This window comes from Ochotona curzoniae, unplaced genomic scaffold, assembly GCF_017591425.1.
Source record: "Ochotona curzoniae isolate NIBS_2020 unplaced genomic scaffold, NIBS_Ocur_1.0 contig_3255, whole genome shotgun sequence".
Lineage (NCBI taxonomy): Eukaryota > Metazoa > Chordata > Mammalia > Lagomorpha > Ochotonidae > Ochotona > Ochotona curzoniae.
The window spans coordinates 632,220-650,530 of NW_024465777.1; the positions used below are offsets into that span (position 1 = coordinate 632,220).

Consider the following 18,311-nt stretch of genomic DNA (forward strand, 5'->3'; position numbering starts at 1 on the left):
TGTCCGGTCCTAATGTGAATTGGCTGGTGTTGTGGCCCAATCTGGCTCCCCAGATTGGTTCTCAGATCTGCCAGTGGGTGTTATGTGTTGGCCCAGACTGGTCTGTCCCTAGACATGACCCACATGTATGCAGTCAGGCACTGTAATCTGGCATGGTCTAGGCTGCTCCTTGCCTTGTTTCTTGAGCTTATTTGCAGGGCTGTGTCCCAATGAAGGAGTTTCCCAAGCTCCTCCATTGAGTCCTTCCAGTGTCAGTTCATGTGCACACCCGTGGATTGTTGGCCCAGGCTGACTTTGTCTACCTCTTGTCCTGGTGAGAACAGTGACCTTGCTCAGCTGGCCAAATCCATTCTCGTTCCTGTTGTTGGTTGTTGTAGCCTAGCATTAACTGGTACTCACCCAGACACAGCTTTCATGTAGATCAGAGGGAGTCAGACATAGTCTGACCAGTTTTACACCCAAAATGGCTCTCACAAGTAACAGTGGGGGCTGGGGTTAAGTCCAATCCATCGCTCCATCACCCCACTGCACACCCATGCAGGTGCAGTCTGTGCTCATGTACAATCATGCCTGCTGCTCTCTATTCTGCTTTTTTTCTCACCAGTGAGAACACCAACCCATTTGGGATGCCCACTTAGCTCCCCAACAAGGCCTGACACCATCCACAGTTCTAGGAAGAGCCAGCAGAAATTACAGTTCCACACAGGGGTTGGCCAAATTGCCCCCACAGATTCTGCTAACAAACCAACTTCTCTCACTTTTGTTCTCCCCTCCAAACCAATTTGGTGTGAGTCCCCTACAAAAATGAACATGCCATGGAGTTATCAATGGAAGTCCCTCAGCTATAATTACTAACCTGGGCATAAAAACCAAAGGTCCTCTCACACTGCCACCTGTGCGATCCCATCATCCCACATTAAATCATGATACTTTAAACATGAGGGTGCGCCACCAGGCGACCCGAGGTACTATGCTGGTCACCTTTGGTATCCAGGGTACCTGGCTACTGTAGGTCAAAAAACCTGGCCTCTAGGATAGGGGTGTCCCAGAAGCCTGCTGATCCTCCCCCTCTCAAGGCAATTGGTGTGCTCATACCAGGGTCAAAAAGCCTCCAAGCCAGGGGTCCTGAAGGTCTGCCGCATGAGCCCATCCCCCAGGGAAACATGCACCCCAGCTGCAGGTACCTCTGCAGGTCAAAAAACCCATTTCTGATATTCTTTCTTCTGCCTCATTTGTTCTATTGTTGGAGGCTTCTGTTACCTTTTTATTTTGTTCTATTGTACCCTTAGTTCAAGTATTTCTATTTGGTTCTGTTTTATAGTTTGTATCTCTATTGTGATCTATTCCTTAAACTCCTTGAATTCTTACCTCTGTTTCTTACTGTCTCTGAAGTGTTTTATAATGATTTGTTTTTGTATTCCTTGTCTGAGAGATCCTCAATATCTTCATTCTGCACAGTAGGATTGAGTTAGTCTTTTACTCACTTTTTAATGAAACACTGGTTTCCTCATTTATATGGCTTGCTGCTTTTCTGTTCACTTTCCCCATGGCCTTTCGTACCTATGGGCTTTCTCCTCAAGCTGGTTTTGTCTTTAAGTTGTGTTTGTTCCTTTCAGATTTGTGGTTAGGGAAGTTTTGACCTCGGTCTCTGCACAATGCCATCTGGCCATTTGCCCTAGTCACTTGGATTGTGCTCCTTTCTGTCTCACCTGACCTGCAGTCTATGGAGCTGTGAAGTGGATCAGGTCTGCGGTTTTAATGATAGTGCCTCTGCTGAGGCTGCTCTGAATGTTAGCTTTGCTAGGAGTTTCCCAGTCACCAGCACTGTTCAAGTGCACCACCAGGTGGTTCCTGCTGAGGATGTGCATGCCCCTGCACTCTTGTTTTTTTGTTTTGTTTTGTTTTGTTTTGTTTCTTTCGCCCACTGTTGGTAACTGAGCCTTTGAATCTTATTGCTCACTGACATAATGTGTCTGGGGTTTGATTGTGGCTCACTTCAGGATTCATGCAGTTGATCCCAACCCAGTCTCTACCCCCACAGGGATCCAGAGTCTCCCTCTTGGTCGGATCTGATATCTCTCCAGAGGGGTTGGGGTACAAGCTCTCTGGGCATAAGGTGTATTCTGCTTTGTGTCCCCCACCCTGGGCTGGTTTACTCTTCATTGGCTCACTCCCCACAGTGGCTGTCCTGATTTGGGGATCAATCAATCAGGAGCCGTGGGCTTTTACTCAGCTCTGCCTCCCCTCACAGTGTTTCGTTCTACGGCTTTTTGCCTCACACTGTCTCTTTGGTGAGGGTCCTGCTGAGAGTCTGTCTACTGATGTTCCCTTTGTGCTGGCTCCAAATTCACTGGGTCTTTGTCTGCAGGTTGGGTTGGTCTCTGGTAGTTCACTTGGGCTCACCTACCTCCTGGGTTGCTAGCTGTCATCTTGTGCATTTTCAGCAGATAGTCTTTGATTACACAGCTCCTATTTCTCTCTGGTTTCCTCCAGGGAGCATCACTCACCGTGTCCATGGATTTTCCTTCTCCAGCTCTGCACTCCATCTGATTTTTATCACGCAGCTGTTTGCCTTCTCAGCTACATCTTCCTTCCCTGATTGGCCATTTTGTCTCCCCCAACTGAGTAAATGTGTTTTTATCTTTTCTTTGGAGGTTGTGAGCTCCTCTCCAAGTTTGTCATAATCTACTAATTGTACATAATCTACTATTGAGAAGTGTAGTTACCCTATTGTACTGGAGAACATATGGTTGTTCAATTCTTTTTGATAGTTCTTTAAACTTTTAAATATAAAAAGAAAAGATTTATTATATCTCACAGATACAATTGTAAAATGATAACCATTCTTTTCTCCCGTCCTCTCTTAGTATCTTTTCCTTTCTTTCCTCTAATTCTATGTACTGATACCAGTTACCAAACTTACTCCTGTTTCTCCTCCCATCACCCTGCCCAGCTTTTAGTAATCAGTGTCCTAAATTTAGATAAACAATTTTAGACTCCCATATGTGGGGCAGAGCATATAATTGTCTTCCTGTGATTGATTTATTGTACTTAATGCAATAACCTCTAATTTTATCTGTTTTGCTCCAACATCAGGAATTCATTCTTATTTATGACTGTATGTTATTTCCTTATAATTTAAGCAACATTTTCTCTATACATACAACAACCGAAAGACACTTAATTTTTTTAATAAGACAATTTTTCTGAATACATTTTTAAATATATGTATTTTTTATTAATTACATTGCATTATTTGACACAGTTTCATAGGCTCTGGAGATCCCCTAACCTCTCCCCGTACCCTCCCTCCATGGTGGATTCCTCCACCTTGTTGCTGTATTACATTTTAAATTCAGTCAAGATTCTTTCATTGCAAGAGTATACCAAGCATAGAGTCCAGCATCTTATTGTCCAGGTAAATTCAACAGTTTCTTGGGGAGACCATCTCTGGTGTGAAGGCAGAGCTGGCAGAATATCATCCCGATCAATTTAAAGCCACAAAATAACATCAGTGACAATTTGGAACATTATGGAATTAATGACATGGTATTGAGTAACCAATATGTTAAAACAATGCAAGTTCTTAACCACATGCTGTGACTACTTCATTGATATTTCAATTTTAGTTTATACCAGAACCAGCTGCTATGCACCTTAAAATGGTTATAGGGTACTATTCAGCTGTCTCATGTCTATTTTCATTTTAGTGTTCAGCAGTTTATAGTGTTGAAGCATAATTTTGCTGAACTTGGCAGATTTTAGGATAATCTAAACTGGGTTATAATTCTAACAAGGCATATGTCTATAACTGAGGTGCAGAACAGTTTTAGGAAGGGCGTGCAGAGAAATCTTCAATACCTTAGTGAAGAGTAATTAATATTTGAGTCCTACCTAGTAACGTATGTGTGAGTCCATGATGACCGTTTCCTGTCTGGTTCTAAGCTTTCCTTTTTGTTCTCTGTCTTTGTATTCTAAAATGTGTGTGTTGGGGGGGGGGGGGGGCCCTCTGGAGCGACCCTGATGGTCATTGCAAGAGAGGGTAGGGATCCAAAGTTGGAACTAAGTAAGGACCAAATAAAGCTCCTCTCCCTAGTACCAAAGGAAGTTTACTCTTCTGTTTCTGTGGACAGCTCAGGGTTCCTGGCTGTTGTTCTGATGACCTTGGATCCTACAAAGAACGATTTAGGCTTCTTCCACCCCGTGTGATAGATCCAAACAGGGGTGGATGACCTCAGAGTTCTCAGCCTCCAAAGGCACTCCAGTTTCCCGTGGTCTCTTTGGCAGTTGGGATGTAGTCCTTGTTGCCCTTGGTGATGATCCAAGAGGAGACATTTAGTTTTATTCCATTCCCTAGCTGTTGTAATTAGTGATATAATGAACACTTGGAGTATACAAATTTCTGGTAACCTACTGGCTACATCCTCACCTTGCCTGTGCTGGCACCCATATTGGTGCTAATTAGTGTCCTGATAGCCCCATTTCTCATCCAGCTCCCTGATTGTGGTCTGGTAAAGCAGTCGAGGACTGTCCAGGGCCTTGGGACCCTGTAACTACCTGGGAGACCTGGAAGAGGCTCCTGTCTCCTGGCTTCAGATAAGCTCGGCTCTGGCTGTTGCGGGCACTTGGGGAATGAGTCAATGGAAGGAAGATCTTCCTTTCTGTCTCTCATCCACTCTGTATCTCATCCACCCTCCCCCCCAAAAAAGAAAAAAAAGCATAAAAAAAGAATTTTTGTTTTATGCTGACTTAAATTCCCTTGCATGTATACTCACAAGTGATATAGCAGATCATATAACAAATCTGTTTTTTGACTGGTTTGACAGACAATGAATGAGAAGAAAACTTTCAAGAGTTAGACATGTTCTAAATTTTGATCAAGGTGGTGGTTATATTGGTATAAGCATTTTTGGTGTCCTTTGAGGTATACATTTCAGAAAACAATATATTTTACTTGTGCAAAATTATCCAATAGTTGATTTGATTCCTAAAAAGCTGGATGCCTCTAATTGAGTCTAGAGGATATTCATTTAGGATGTTGGTATCTCTTTGGTCAGACTGTTAACAGATCACTCCTAATAGTTACACAGTTGCTTTTTGGGTCCCAGATTATCTGTAAGTCTCATGTGACTTGAAGAAACATTAATTGAACTCAGAAAGAAAGTACAGTGGAAAGCGAGCTCCTTCTGAACACTCTGTACCTGGCACAAGTACTCTTTTCTATTATTGGGAGCCATAAGGTCAAGATGCCCTCCATTTCTGATAGTTCTACAAGTACTTTCCTATGTCCATTACACTATGAAGAGAAAGAAATTATATTTCTTTTGGTTTTATCATCTGAGTAATTTGACTTAGTGACTTGAACATTGCATTGACTCACAGTTCTGATTATCATATAGACAGATATTTTCTTCACTCTGAATAATGTGGCTTCAGTCCCCTGCAAGTGAGAGAAGGGACCTGCATTCTCAACAAGGGTACACATCCCGGTTCTTACTCTGACACAGCCCAATTCAAAGTACCCTGGGGTGGCCCTTGTTACTTTCTCTTTTATAGTAACTGAAGACTTCAGCAAGAGGTAGGCTGTGATTATCTTTTTAGACTCATTTCCAGGAGAGATACTGAAAAAACAAAAAACAAAAACAAAAAACATGCATCTGGGCAGCAAGGTGTGACCCTTTTGTCAAGATTTTCCCAATTTAGTGATGAGTTAAAAACCTGCCAGCACCACACCATTCGGGCATATCCTTGGATGCTGAACACCAGGACCACCAGATGCAAACTGTATAGAGCCAGGCTTGCACTGCCCTAAGGATATCTTAAGCTTATAGAAATCCACCAGCTCTATCCAGGCAGTGACATGCAGATGGGTATGTATTAGTCAAGGACACTGGCAAACAGAAAATTGACTTCTATGGAGAGAAAAGGAGGTAAGATACTAGACTCTTTGAGGTAAATAAATAACTGCAAATAGACTGAAGATGGGTTGGCTGAGGGGAGTGGTCTCATTTGGGTCTGACTTAGTTTGTTCAGCATTGACTTGAGATTTTCAATTCCGAGAGCTCTGATGAGAAGGTGACTCCATGGGAAAGGAAGACAGACACCAGAGCCACCTAATGGGGAAACAGTTTTCAGAAGAAAAGAGGGAAGAAAGAAGGAAAACTCAATGAATACAGGAGTTGATCCTGTTTGTCTTAATGTTTGTAAGGGGAAACTAGTCCAAATAAAAATAGGTATGAACTTAGGTCTTTGAGTAGATTGCTTTTCTAAGAACTCTGCTCTGAATAGGATGCTGCATCTTTCTGGCCTGCCTCTCACTGGCTTTCTGCTCCCTTCTCTCCTCCAGATGTTCATGTGGTATTCGTAAGTCAGTGTTCTGCCTCATACTTTCTGATTAGTGGCTTATTCTCATTGGTTCCTCTTACATAGATGGAAATAGCAGATCATGTGTTAGCCATAATCCCTTACCACTTTGGGCAGATGCTGTAAGGTCTATAGATTGACATTGTCATTGAGTGTAGGTGGTTTTATTCTAATGACATTTGGGTTAATCTGTTAGTGAAAATTTTCTTTATAATTTTTGTCCTGACCAGGAAAGTCTGACATACACAAATTTAGACACAAGATTTCTGAGTTCTGACTGGTTATGATCTTGTACAAATCTCTATTCTGTCTGTGGCATGAGTCTCACCTTCATAAAATAAACAGGCTCCTCGGGATGAAGCTTCAGAGACCAGGCTTGGAGCCAAACTAAATACAAGATCACAGGAATGATTTTTCTTCTTATCATCTCTGTATCCTATTCAGAGAGGAGGGAAATGTTCACTCTGACACTGACCTACTCTGTAGGAGAAGGTAGCAAGACAGCCAGCAGAGGGGGAGTTCTTAGAAAAGCAATCTACTCAAAGACCTAAGTTCATACCTATTTTTATTTGGACTAGTTTCCCCTTACAAACCTTAAGACAAACAGGACCAACTCCTCTATTCATTGAGCTTTCCTTCTTTCTTCCCTCTTTTCTTCTGCAAAGAGGTCATCATGACTCTCTTGGAATTGAAAACCCCAAGTCAATGCTGCACAAACTAAGTCAGACCCAGAAAGAGACGTTGATATACAATGATTATGTGTATATGAGACACTGAACTTTTCTGCTATGTTTTGGCTCATGTAACATCAAATGCATTTTTTTCTAAATAAATTCCTCATAGTAATGTGTATTGTCAATACCCCAGTATCAGGTAGCTAAAGACACGTGTCTCCTGTTTCAGCAGTACCTGGTGTTGTATGCAGGAATGGAATAGAATGAAGCCACTGCCTCAGTGCAGCACAATGACTGTTTTCATTCTTAAGTAGACTGATTCACACCCTCAGCTGGCCAGGGCTATTTTCTCCAAGCTCGTACGCCCTTGTCTTTTGTGTTCAGTCCTTTTGGGCACCCATACTGCCATCCTGTTCTGAACTTATCCCACCCCCAAACCTTACTCCTGTGGCCTGAGCACTACAGCCTCCCATGTCTGTGTCAATACTGGTCTTACCAGTCACCTATAGGTCAGTGTGGAATTCTGCAGTAAAAGATTTTCTTTTGAATCAGCAAGGGTACAGACACATTTGATAAGATGAAAAATATTTAGACAGGGTGAAGTACAATAAGCAGTTTACAGGGGGAAAAAATAGGGTGCAGGAAGTAAGCAAGGGATACCTGGAGATCCCTTGGCCATAGCGAAGCTGTAGCGATGAGACAGCAGTATTGCAGGGAGCCAAAAAACCCACCAGTGGCCTACAAGCGGCAACTCAGACCCCAGTGATCCATGCTCCAGTGATCCAGGCTCTGGCTGTTGGTTTCCAGTGCCAGTCAGATATCTAGCAGTGGCCTCCACACAGCTCTTGTGACTGCCAGGTGGGAGCCTGGGTCCGTATGGTCAACTCAAGAGGTGAGTATAGTCTGGGACCTGCCAATTGTACTGGGTGACTGGTACCAGCCACAGGCAAAGAAAGAGTAGGAGACTCAGGGCACTATCTTGTGTGAAGAGGCGGAACTCAGAGTTGACGGAGCAGCACAGAGGAGGCTGGTTTTGGCTGATCACACGGAACTGATCCAAGTGGGGAGGGTAGCACCAGCTTTGCTCCCTTCAGGGTAGGTGTGGTCCCTGGAGCTGAAAGCCAGCAGCCAGAATTCTCTAACAAGGGCAGCAAGTGTGGACCCCAAGTGAAGGTCCAGAGTGGGCGTGTTATTAGCTAATTGCACTGAGCTGAGCCCAGAGTGCCAACGTTGCAGCCTGAGGGATCTGTGTAGTCCCTGGAGCTGACGGCTGACAGCTCCCTGATCTTTGTTGGTGCCCCTAAGGGTGCCATCTTGGACACTGAGGCAAGCACTCCAAACACTGACAAACTGCAAGCGAAGGAGTTGTAAACTGCAAATGCGCTAATCCAGCAGCTCTCAGATATCAGTATCACAGGACCATGCACTGTTACACTGAAGGGAGGACAGCTGAGCTGCCCAAGAACTAAGCTGGAAACAAAATCACCACCATCTTACAACATTGCACAGGCTCCGCAGAACAAACAGCCCTTACAAGGCATGCCACCAACTCCACCCAGAATAATTTCCCAATGAACTAACACTGAATACATGGTGCATCTCTGTCCACTTCCACTTGGGCTGTCCCATGGGAGTCTTATTCCTCTTCAAAGTCTCTACTCAGAATTTCTGAGCAAGGCCAAGTTGGCTCCTGCTGTTCACTTGCTGAAAACAAAACTCAGGGTTTTCTCCTTATCTTGGTATAAATCCAAAAAGAGGCATTTTCCCCACGCCTACCTAGTAGAGTGAAATTCTATTTATACCTCTAGGAAACACAGGACCATGTGTTTTGCCCTGATTCACTGTTTCTGATGTCAGTTATTTATTTTATAGTTTTTTTTATGGTGTGCAGAATTGTAAGGGTTAATTCACATTTGGAAGAATCACTGTAGAAATAAGATGCTCCTTAATTTTTATGAAACCAGCCAGCCACTGATTAGAACATCCAAAGCCTAATAGTTAGGGAGCATAGCAGACCCCATACCCATAGACAGCCATATTAGAAACTAGGCTCTGGCATCATACCAGAACACAACACAAAGCAGCATGTCTCAACTGCTTAGTATCAGGTGAACGTAACCTGCCTTAATTTGTCAGCTCAACAGTATTCCGCAATCACCAAATCTGCCAAGTGGACCACAAAGTAGCATTTGTTAGCTGGTCAGGAACCATGACCACTAGGCAAGACACACAGAAAAAAAAGCAGAGCCCTGACATATTGAATGTATGTAGAACTGATCAGTTCATATGCACTCCTCGGTAGGCTCCTAATACTCAGACTTTCACAGACCTCTCCATAAAGCAGAAGTGTCTGTTCATCAATAAAATCTACTTTCTCCTGCTTATTCTCCCATTACTGTCTGCATTATAATTGTTCATGGTTTATAGACAAAGAACTGGCTCCACACTCCTGCAATATCTTTGTTGTGTGACTTGAATGGATAGACTTGAATCCAGTGAGTCGGATCATCTCCAGAAAGAAGGCTGAGCAAGTGTAAAGTTGGGGAAATTTTACTCTTCTTCATAGCCATTAAAACAAACAAACCATTGATTTCCCAGCATACAGTTACAGATTTTGGCATGGCTCTCACTGGGAAAAACTTCTAGTCTCCCTCCATGATCTTTTGCTTTCCCTTTTGCTTATCCATCATTCTCCACAACAAGGACTACTACATTCCCTGGAAACTTTGACTCTGAAAATATTACTTGCCTCTCTTTGTAAAATTCACTTCCAAATTCAGGCACATGAGGTATTTCCCTGACCTAGGAGATGCAGGGCGATTGTTCTCACACTAGACAGGGTGCTGATGATGCAGGTCAGGGATAGGCACCCAGTCCAGTCTCCACCCAATGGAGTTTGGTGATGGGGTGTGGGGAGGAAGATGAAGAGTGAGTATTGATGTGTGCATGTCGTCCTGCAAGGTGCTTCTTCCTTCTTCATGAGCCTTAGGGTGCACAGGATCCCACCGAGCATTAAATGGGAGTGCTCAGGGCCTAAAAGAAAGAAAAACAACCTTTTTTTTTTTTTTTGGTCTGTCTCTGTACCACTGCCTAATCTGGTACAAATTAGAGGATGAAGAGTGATGGTTTCCTGAAGAAATTTAGATATTTCATCAGCTAGAGGCTCTGATATCTGCCACCATGTGTTGTTATTTGAAATCATTCCTCCTAGGAAAATTTAAAAATTCATTTCAAGATTGTGGAACTGAGTATCTGGGCCTAATATGCTAAACCCTCATCCCACTTCCTCAGTCATTACCTTTGTGGCTGGTTTATAACACTCTCATGCAGAAGGATGTCAAAGTATTACTTCTTGCACTAATTTGGACACCTGAGTTTGAAGGGATTTATCCCTGTTGGAGCTGACCAAATCACTGCTTTAAAAATCCTCTGTGACATTTGGTGACTTGTTAAATTTGTTTTTATAATTTAGTTGAATAAAAACCGTCCAAATAATGGTAGGTGCTCAGAGCCCTGTTTTTGTGAATTTTAGGGTGTATTTCGAAAACTTAAAACTTTGCTTTTCATTTATTAGAAATAAAAGCTAATGGTGTTTTACTGGAACACTACTGCTTGTCCTCAGGATTTTCTGAAGTTAAATGGGAAATACCCATGTGAGAGATCTCTGATTTATGTTTTGCAGCTTACAGTTGATTTATGAAGAAAAATCAGGATAAGTTGTATAAATGCAAGCATCTATGCTGTTAAGCCAAAGTGAGAAAATACAAAATGATTAGAATATATTGATCCAAATGCCTGTTGATTTTGGTCATCTTTTTAAATTTATTTTTCTTACAGAGGGATAAGATATTTTCAAAATTGTCAGCATGCATCTGGGACTATTTTCTGCACAGAAAATATTATACTTACCCTTGCTAGTTATTCAAAAATCATAAACAAGTAATTCAAATAAAGGTTTCACATATAACAGCCTATAAATTTTCTTTGACATGAAAATCATTTAAAGTGTTTGCTATGCTTGCCTAATCTATTTGCAATTGCTAAATATATCTTTTGTAGGGGTGGATGACGTAAATGTTCCTAAATAAAATTTAACCACTCTTAGCATCTTAAGTTCTTTGAAAAACTACAATTCGGATTTACTAGTAAGTGTTGTTTGATAAATTGTCCATATATGGCAAATAATTCATGGCAGAATAAAGGTAACTGCATGCATAAGTAAGTTGCCAAAGGTGTTAATAAGTCACAAAAGTTTGAAAAAAAATAAAATAAGAATGAAAAGTTTCTGTGTAATTGAGCTAAGTATAATCTTCACAGTGGTTACAGGATTTTCCAAAAAAATCAAGTATTGATATAAAAGATATAATGATATAAGAGTGAAGCCAGATCCTTGGTCATGCCATGACACTTTGTCTTGGGGTCTTTTTTGCTTTCGATGTTGTTAATTTTCCATGTTGTGACTTTATGTGCTGTGAGCAGAGACACACAATTTTTCCATTTTATAAAGATAATCCTCTGTGTTCCCTACAGTTTTTGCTAAGTTCTGCTAGAATGCTAGAGCCATTGTTCATTTGTCTGCTACAAGCAAACTAAACAGTCAACATAAAGAATTCCTAGTTTCGGGGAATCTGTTAAGAGTTCTTACCTTCTGTGGAAGACTTTCTGCTGCTCTCCTGCCCAGCAATTTGGCTCAGGCCAGGACCCCTTAAAAGCCTTACACAAAATTTGGCTACCAATCCAAATCCTGGAATTCCTATGCTAGAAATCCTGCCTGTCCCTGGAGTATCCCTAGATGATTTTGCATCTGTGGGAGCCCTATATATAACTTTCTTTCTCTTGAATACAAAATCACACTTTCCTAGGGTCCAATATATCTCAAATAGTTTACTCCTTTGTTGAGAAATCTAAGCTTATGTTGGGGAAACTCTATGTCCTGCTTTTTTAATCTTTGTTTTGTTTGAAGGGGCTACAAATGAAATTATCAGATACAGATGGTAAACTTGCTCCATTGTTCTGCTCAAATTCTGAGTTTTTTTTTTTTTCCCAAGAGCACTACCAAACAAATGAGTACATTCCCTGAAACCCTGAGGGTCCATTGCTCACGTCTGTTGCTGAGTTATATTTGAGCCTGGAGCAGTCCATTCAAAGGAAGGCAAAAATTGAGCTTATGAGCTTAATAGGAAGCAAATAAAAGCATCCTTTAGAGCTGCACCTGTATAACATCAGGTATCTGTGTCAAGGTACATAGGGGTTGCAACAATGGAATGAGTTTGACAGACTGTCACATTGATAGCTCCGAGGGATTAGCCATCCCATATTTTCCACTTTATTTGTGGCAGAATCAGATACTGCAAAGCAAATGAAGTGGAAACAAGAGTCCAGGTTTGAGAAACTTGTCAATCAATGGTTGAGGTCTCCATTTGACTTCTGGTTTATGGATGATTAATACTGATGAGAAAATACACATCTATCCTTGATAAAATTTTGACAGAGAGAGGAAGTGTAGCCTTTTTTAGGGAACATATTGGCAGAGAATTAGAATTGGCATGAGAGGGGCCGGTGCAGTACCTCAAAAGGTTAATTGTCCACCTTGTAACACCAGCATCCATTTGAGCGCCTGTTGATGACGCAGGTGCTCCACTTCTTATCCAGTACACTGATAATAGCCTGGGAAAACAGTAGATGACGGCACAAATCATTGAGCCCTGCACCCATATGGTGGGAGTTTGTGACTCCCAGTTTTGGGACTCAGCTCTGGACATTGCATCCGTTTGGGGAATGAACCAGCAAGTAAATAGCTCTGTTTATCTCTCTTTCTCACCCTGTAAAATCTGAATCTTTAAACAAAGATATGTAATTTTAAAAAAAGAAGAAGAAATGAAAGGGAGCAGAAACTCAAGCCCAGGCACTTTTACTTGGAACATGGGTGTTTCATGGGGTGTCATCTAGCGCCAAATACCCACACTGACGCCTGTGCTATTGCAGCAGCATCACCATGAGAGCTCACTGTCTTCAGACACTGTTCTCACGGTCATCCTCCTCCATTCTCAAATGCACGGAAGCTACATTGTCATCTCCATCCCTGGATTTTGGGATTCTGGGAATCCCAACTGTAGCCCCGGTACTCACCTTTCTGGGTGGCTACTGAAGTTCAGAGATGTGATGTGGTTTTACACAGGTGCGTACAGACTCTGTGGCACAGCCAGGACTGGGGTCCTGCTCCCCTTTCCTGTTAGAACCCCACTGCCTGATTGTTACCTCTTCTCTGACATCTGCCTTCAGTCTCAAATCAACATTCCTGCAACTACTCCAGCCATGTTGTCAATGGTGAAGACGTGATGCTCTACAGCTGGCCCTGGCAGGTAAGAGCAACAGCAGCTGCACTGACTCCCAGCATGGGCTCTGGGTGCCAGGGTCTGATTGCAACACTTCCAGCCTTGATCTCATGGCCTCCTTTTTAATGTGCATTTCACCTTCACAGGGCCAGGAATAAATGAACTATCAGGTTTATGTCAAGAATTTCTGGTTCCATCTATAATCCTCACTGGGCTACTTGTAGGTTAAAACTTCTAGATAGGGCCTAGGGAAGGGTTAACTCAAGTGGCTGGTGCAATAATTTAAGAATTTAGGCAAATATAGGAGCAAAGTTAGGAACTTCATTCCAGTTCCTGTTCTTTGAGTCTCACAGCAGGACTCCATGGTCAGAAGCACAGAGAGTGGAGAGTTGCATAAGGGCAGTAGAGGGTAGCAACAAGGGTGAGGCTTGCTGTTCTGTGAAACACAGTAGCCACTAGCCACATGGGGTATCTACATGTGAATTAAATAAATTCAATGATATTCAACATTGAGCTCCTCTGTGCCAGCCACATTTCAACTGTTATAGAGCCACATGTGGCCAGTGCTTGCCACCATGGACAGCAGACACAGAAAACACTTTCATGGCCCAGAATGTTCTCTGGGACAGAGTAAACAAGCATGTTCTGGGAGGGAGCAGAGAGTGAGTGCTGTAGCCCTGTCAGCCACATGGCTTCTCCAGCAGTGACTTAGCCCTGCCATTGCAGCAGGAAAGCAGCCAGAGAGCATGTGTGCCTGAGTGAGCAGCCTGTGTGCAGTCAGCATCTGTGTGCACAGAGACCACAGCCAGCCTGGGGCTGTGGGCCACACTTGTACAACCTTGGTCTCCAGGGAGATTTGAGAATCTGAATGAGTAGAAAATGAGAATGAAGGCAAAGGAGTCAGGGTGAGTCATGCTTCAGAAGATGCAAGGGGCCTGGAAGAGCTGAGATGCAGAAGAATTGGGCCTGGAGAAAGCAGATAGCTAGGGCAGGGCTTCCTACACTTACAAGGCTGAGACTGTAGGTGTCCTCAGAGAGCTCACAGGACTGAGGTGGAAAGACCAGAGAACCACAGTGATTACAGAGGAGAGCGATAAGGCCACTCTAGAATGTGGGCAGGTTGTGTAGTGACAATGTATGACACAACCCTCCCTGTGAGCCAGCACCTCTCAGATTGCTTCTCTCTGCACCCCCACACCCCAGGTTGCCTTGTTTTATGAACTGTTTAACAGCCTGAACTTACTCTGTAGCGGGATCCTCATTGACACTAACTGGGTTCTGACGGCTGCCCACTGTTTCTCGTAAGTTCCCCTGTGATTTCCTCCCAGTCCTGGTTTTTCTCCCTGTGAGACCCAGACAGTCCAAGGCAGTGGACAGCTATGGGAGATTGACAGTTGGTCCCAGGCTGATCTTTCTTCCTCTGACAGTTACACATATACTATATACTATGCAATGGTGGGTGCGTACAACATGTCGGCGCTAACAGGAACTGTGCTGATCCTCCCTGTGAAGTCATATGTCTTGCATGAACAATACAATGGTGATCCGACCGATGGGTGAGTGAGTTCCCAGCCTGGACCAGGCTCCTGTGTTCTGCCCTGTATGACCACAGCTCATCTAGGAGACTCCCAGGGATGGGAGAGAGAGTGAGCAGCCCTGGCCTGCCCAGCTCCTACACACTGGGCAGAACCTCAGAGTCCAGCAGCACCAACCTCCCTCCCTAAACAGAGAACAGCAGGCCAGGGAGAGGTAAGAAGTCCCCCAGGGTTGCTGGGCTCAGTGTCCCTGCAGCCCAGGACCCTCTAGCCCCTTCCTCAGATCCAAGGTGTCCTGTGCTCAGCAGAGGTTCCTCCAGCACAGTCTGGGTTCCTGGGTGTATGGGCAGAGGAGGAGCACTGGACTGAAAATCAGGCTGTGGGCATGCCTCTCTGAGTGTCCTGGACAGTGAGTGCCCTGCTCTGGGCCTCAGGTGTCCACTTGTCAAGGTGACCCTGTATCAAGGCTTTGTGGTGGTGGTGATGGGCAGGGAGGCTCTGCTCAGTCCTCTGTGTGTCTATGGGCCCTACAGTTTTCTAATAAGAGATCACAGGAAGGGACAGAGCCCTCACAAAATATCAGGAAAGTGAGGAGCTATTTGATGGAATCCCGGCAACATCCCCACAGGGCTTCTCTGGGGCAGAAGAGAGACAAATGAGATCCAGGTGAAATGTCCAGAGTGAAATTAGGCAGAATGATAGTTCCCATAGTGTGGGCTATAGAGCAGTTGCACTAGAGTGTCCTGGGATCTTGTGAGAAATGTCAGACTTCAGGTCTGGCAGAGAGAGAGAGAGAGAGAGAGAGAGAGAGATTCCATCTGCTGGTTCCCTACCCAATGCATCAAGGCAGAAATTCTCTCTGTCTCCCAAGTGGGCAGCTGAGATCTGAGCTTTGATCATCACCTGATAACTGAGTCTGCACGTTAGCAGGAGCTGGAATGAGCAAGGACTAGAACCCAAGCACTGTGATGTGGGATGCAACCTCTCAGCCATTATGCTCAATGCAGGAAGGGTGTGAGGACCACAAGTGGAAACCAAGCACAACGAATATGACCAAATGTTGATTGTGACTGAAGGGATGGGGGATTTCTGGAGTCAGCTATGTGATAAAGCTAGATTTGGATGGGGATGGGGCATAGGAGCATTAGAGGTCACCCAGATGTGACCTCTTTGAGCAAAGCCCTGGGATAGAAACAAATCCAGTTGAAGGACCAGGTACTGCCTGACTACCTGACCCCACACAGCTATGACATCGCCCTCCTCGAGCTATCACGGAGTGCTGAGCTGACAACTTGGGTCCAGCCTGCCTGCCTCCCTCCTGCAGGCCACATCACACCCAATGGGACAGAATGCTACGTCACTGGCTGGGGCGCCATCTCCAGTATGTATTCCCCAGGCAGAGGAGGAGAAAACTGCCTGATGGTCAAGGCCAATGATGCAGTAATGAATGAAGCATGCGGGATGATGGGTGTGGGTAGGAGGAAACTCCTCCTTAGGTCTAAGATCTGTGGGTCTCAAATGCTCCACTTCCGGAAACCTAGCCATGCCCCAGACACACAGGTATTGTTTTCTGTCCCTACAGCCAGTGGGCCAGCCTCAGACACTCTACTGGAAGGGCTGGTGTGTGTGTTGGACCATGAGCACTGCTCTAAGCCAGACTACTGGGGTTCCACTGTGAATAAATGCCATTTGTGTGCTGGCGAGTGCGGATCCTCTGCCTGCAAGGTGAGTCAGCTTGCACTTGCCATGGCTGGCATGGTGTGGGTATTTCTCTGCCATCTCCATGATGTGGAAGGGCTGTATTCTCTGATGGCCACAGTTAGGCTCCAGACCAGGTAGCACTTGGAAGAAGTCAGCACAGCCCACACACCCTGACTCCTGGTCCAGTTCACACGCCCCCTCACCTGGGAACATCACTGTCCCTCCTCCTGCTCAGGCTTCCCCAGCAGCACAGCAGGGACACTCGCACCACCACCTGGAGTCACCCACTCTGGGTTCTGCAGGAATCCTCAACCACTGTGCTGAGGCAGCTGAGTCCTCCTAAGCAGCAGGGAAGGTGCTGCCAGCAGGGGGCGCTGGCGTCTCTCAGGGCTCCCTCTGTGCCAGGAGCTGTGCTGAGGTCCTGTGTGTGTCCCTTCCTGCTCAGCAGCTGTGGTAGCACAGACCCTGGTCCTGGCCAGCTGACGCCCTGAGGCTGGGAGAGGTGCAGCCGTGTGGGTGTGTCTGCAACCCCCAGGTCAGGGACAATTCCTTCCAGCTGAGATGTGGCTCAGCATCCACCCCTCTGACCATCACAGGGTGACTCTGGAGGACCCCTCAACTGCCCCAGAGTGAACTGTGAGTGGGAGGTCCACGGCATAGTCAGCTTTGGTTCTGGTTATGGCTGCAATTACCCCAAGAAGCCCACGGTGTTCACCCGTGTGTCATGTTTCATTGACTGGATTGAGGAGGTAAGGACTGAGCAGATGGGAGGGCTATGTTGAGAGAGGCCAGGGAACAGGGGAGGAAAGTCAGATCCTGGTGAGGGGCTGCAGGGATCCTAGAAGGGCAGTGGGGCAGGGGATTGGGGACATTACCTAGGGGCCCGGAATGCATTCTGCTCTGTGGCCCAAGAACTTCACAGGTTTCGGTGGAGGTTTGCACTTCTGTATTAGTAAGGGCTTCTCATTGTGCTCTAGTCAGGTCCTTACTTGTCACAGAGGACCCCGGGGACACCACCACCTGGTGGGGAGACATGTAATGAGCAATAATGCTGAAGGATGGTGAGAGTTACGATGGGACTAGCTGGGACCCAGCATCATGCTGAACAGCTGGTCAGAAAGAGTTAATACTGTCCATGGTATCAGCAGTGCCCACCAATTGGAGATCTTTTGCATGTGCACCAGGGACAGTGATGGGAGCCTTAGTTCATGGTTTAATCCCTAACCCCACGAGGAGAGTGCTGTGATTACCGCTCCTGTCAGAGGAGGAAATGGAGGCTCAAAGAGGGCAACTTTTTCAGGCCTCAAAGGGCGTGAGTGGTCAGGCTGGGAGCTGACCCCAGTTCATTTGACCCAGACCTTGTAAAGCTAACTCACTTGCTCTGCCTGTATTCTTTTCCAGAAAACTGGGATTGACCTCAAGAAGTGGTGCTGATAACATATCTTTTTTGTAAAGAATAAAACTTCTCAGCAAGTCCCATGTTGGGTATTTTGCCTTCATTGCCTCTTCCCTCCTGGCCTGTTCCTGAGATCTGACAGCTGACGTGCAGAGATGAGACCAGAGTCAGCCTTGGGAAAGAAGGAATCATGATGGGGTAACCACCCTCTTGGTTTTCCTGATGCTGGGGCTTCCCAAAGCAAGGGCTTCAGTGTGGACACAGAGCCAGTCAGGCTCAGGACAAGAGGACAAGCAGGTCCCACAGC

At 45.0% G+C, this 18,311-nt stretch overlaps 1 protein-coding gene and 1 pseudogene across 1 annotated transcript; one reads left to right on the forward strand and one right to left on the reverse strand.

Annotated features, from left to right (window-relative positions):
* The window catches only part of LOC121156108, a 96,971-nt pseudogene extending 89,255 nt beyond the window's left edge, over nt 1-7,716 (reverse strand).
* A 7,126-nt stretch (nt 7,717-14,842) lies between these two features.
* On the forward strand, nt 14,843-18,042 carry LOC121156109 (chymotrypsin-like elastase family member 3B). The gene is made up of 5 exons (XM_040979723.1): nt 14,843-14,928; nt 16,152-16,288; nt 16,490-16,632; nt 17,205-17,357; nt 18,010-18,042. The coding sequence occupies exons 1-5, from the start codon at nt 14,843-14,845 to the stop codon at nt 18,040-18,042; spliced, it is 552 nt and encodes a 183-aa protein (XP_040835657.1).
* The last annotated feature ends 269 nt before the right edge of the window (nt 18,043-18,311 follow it).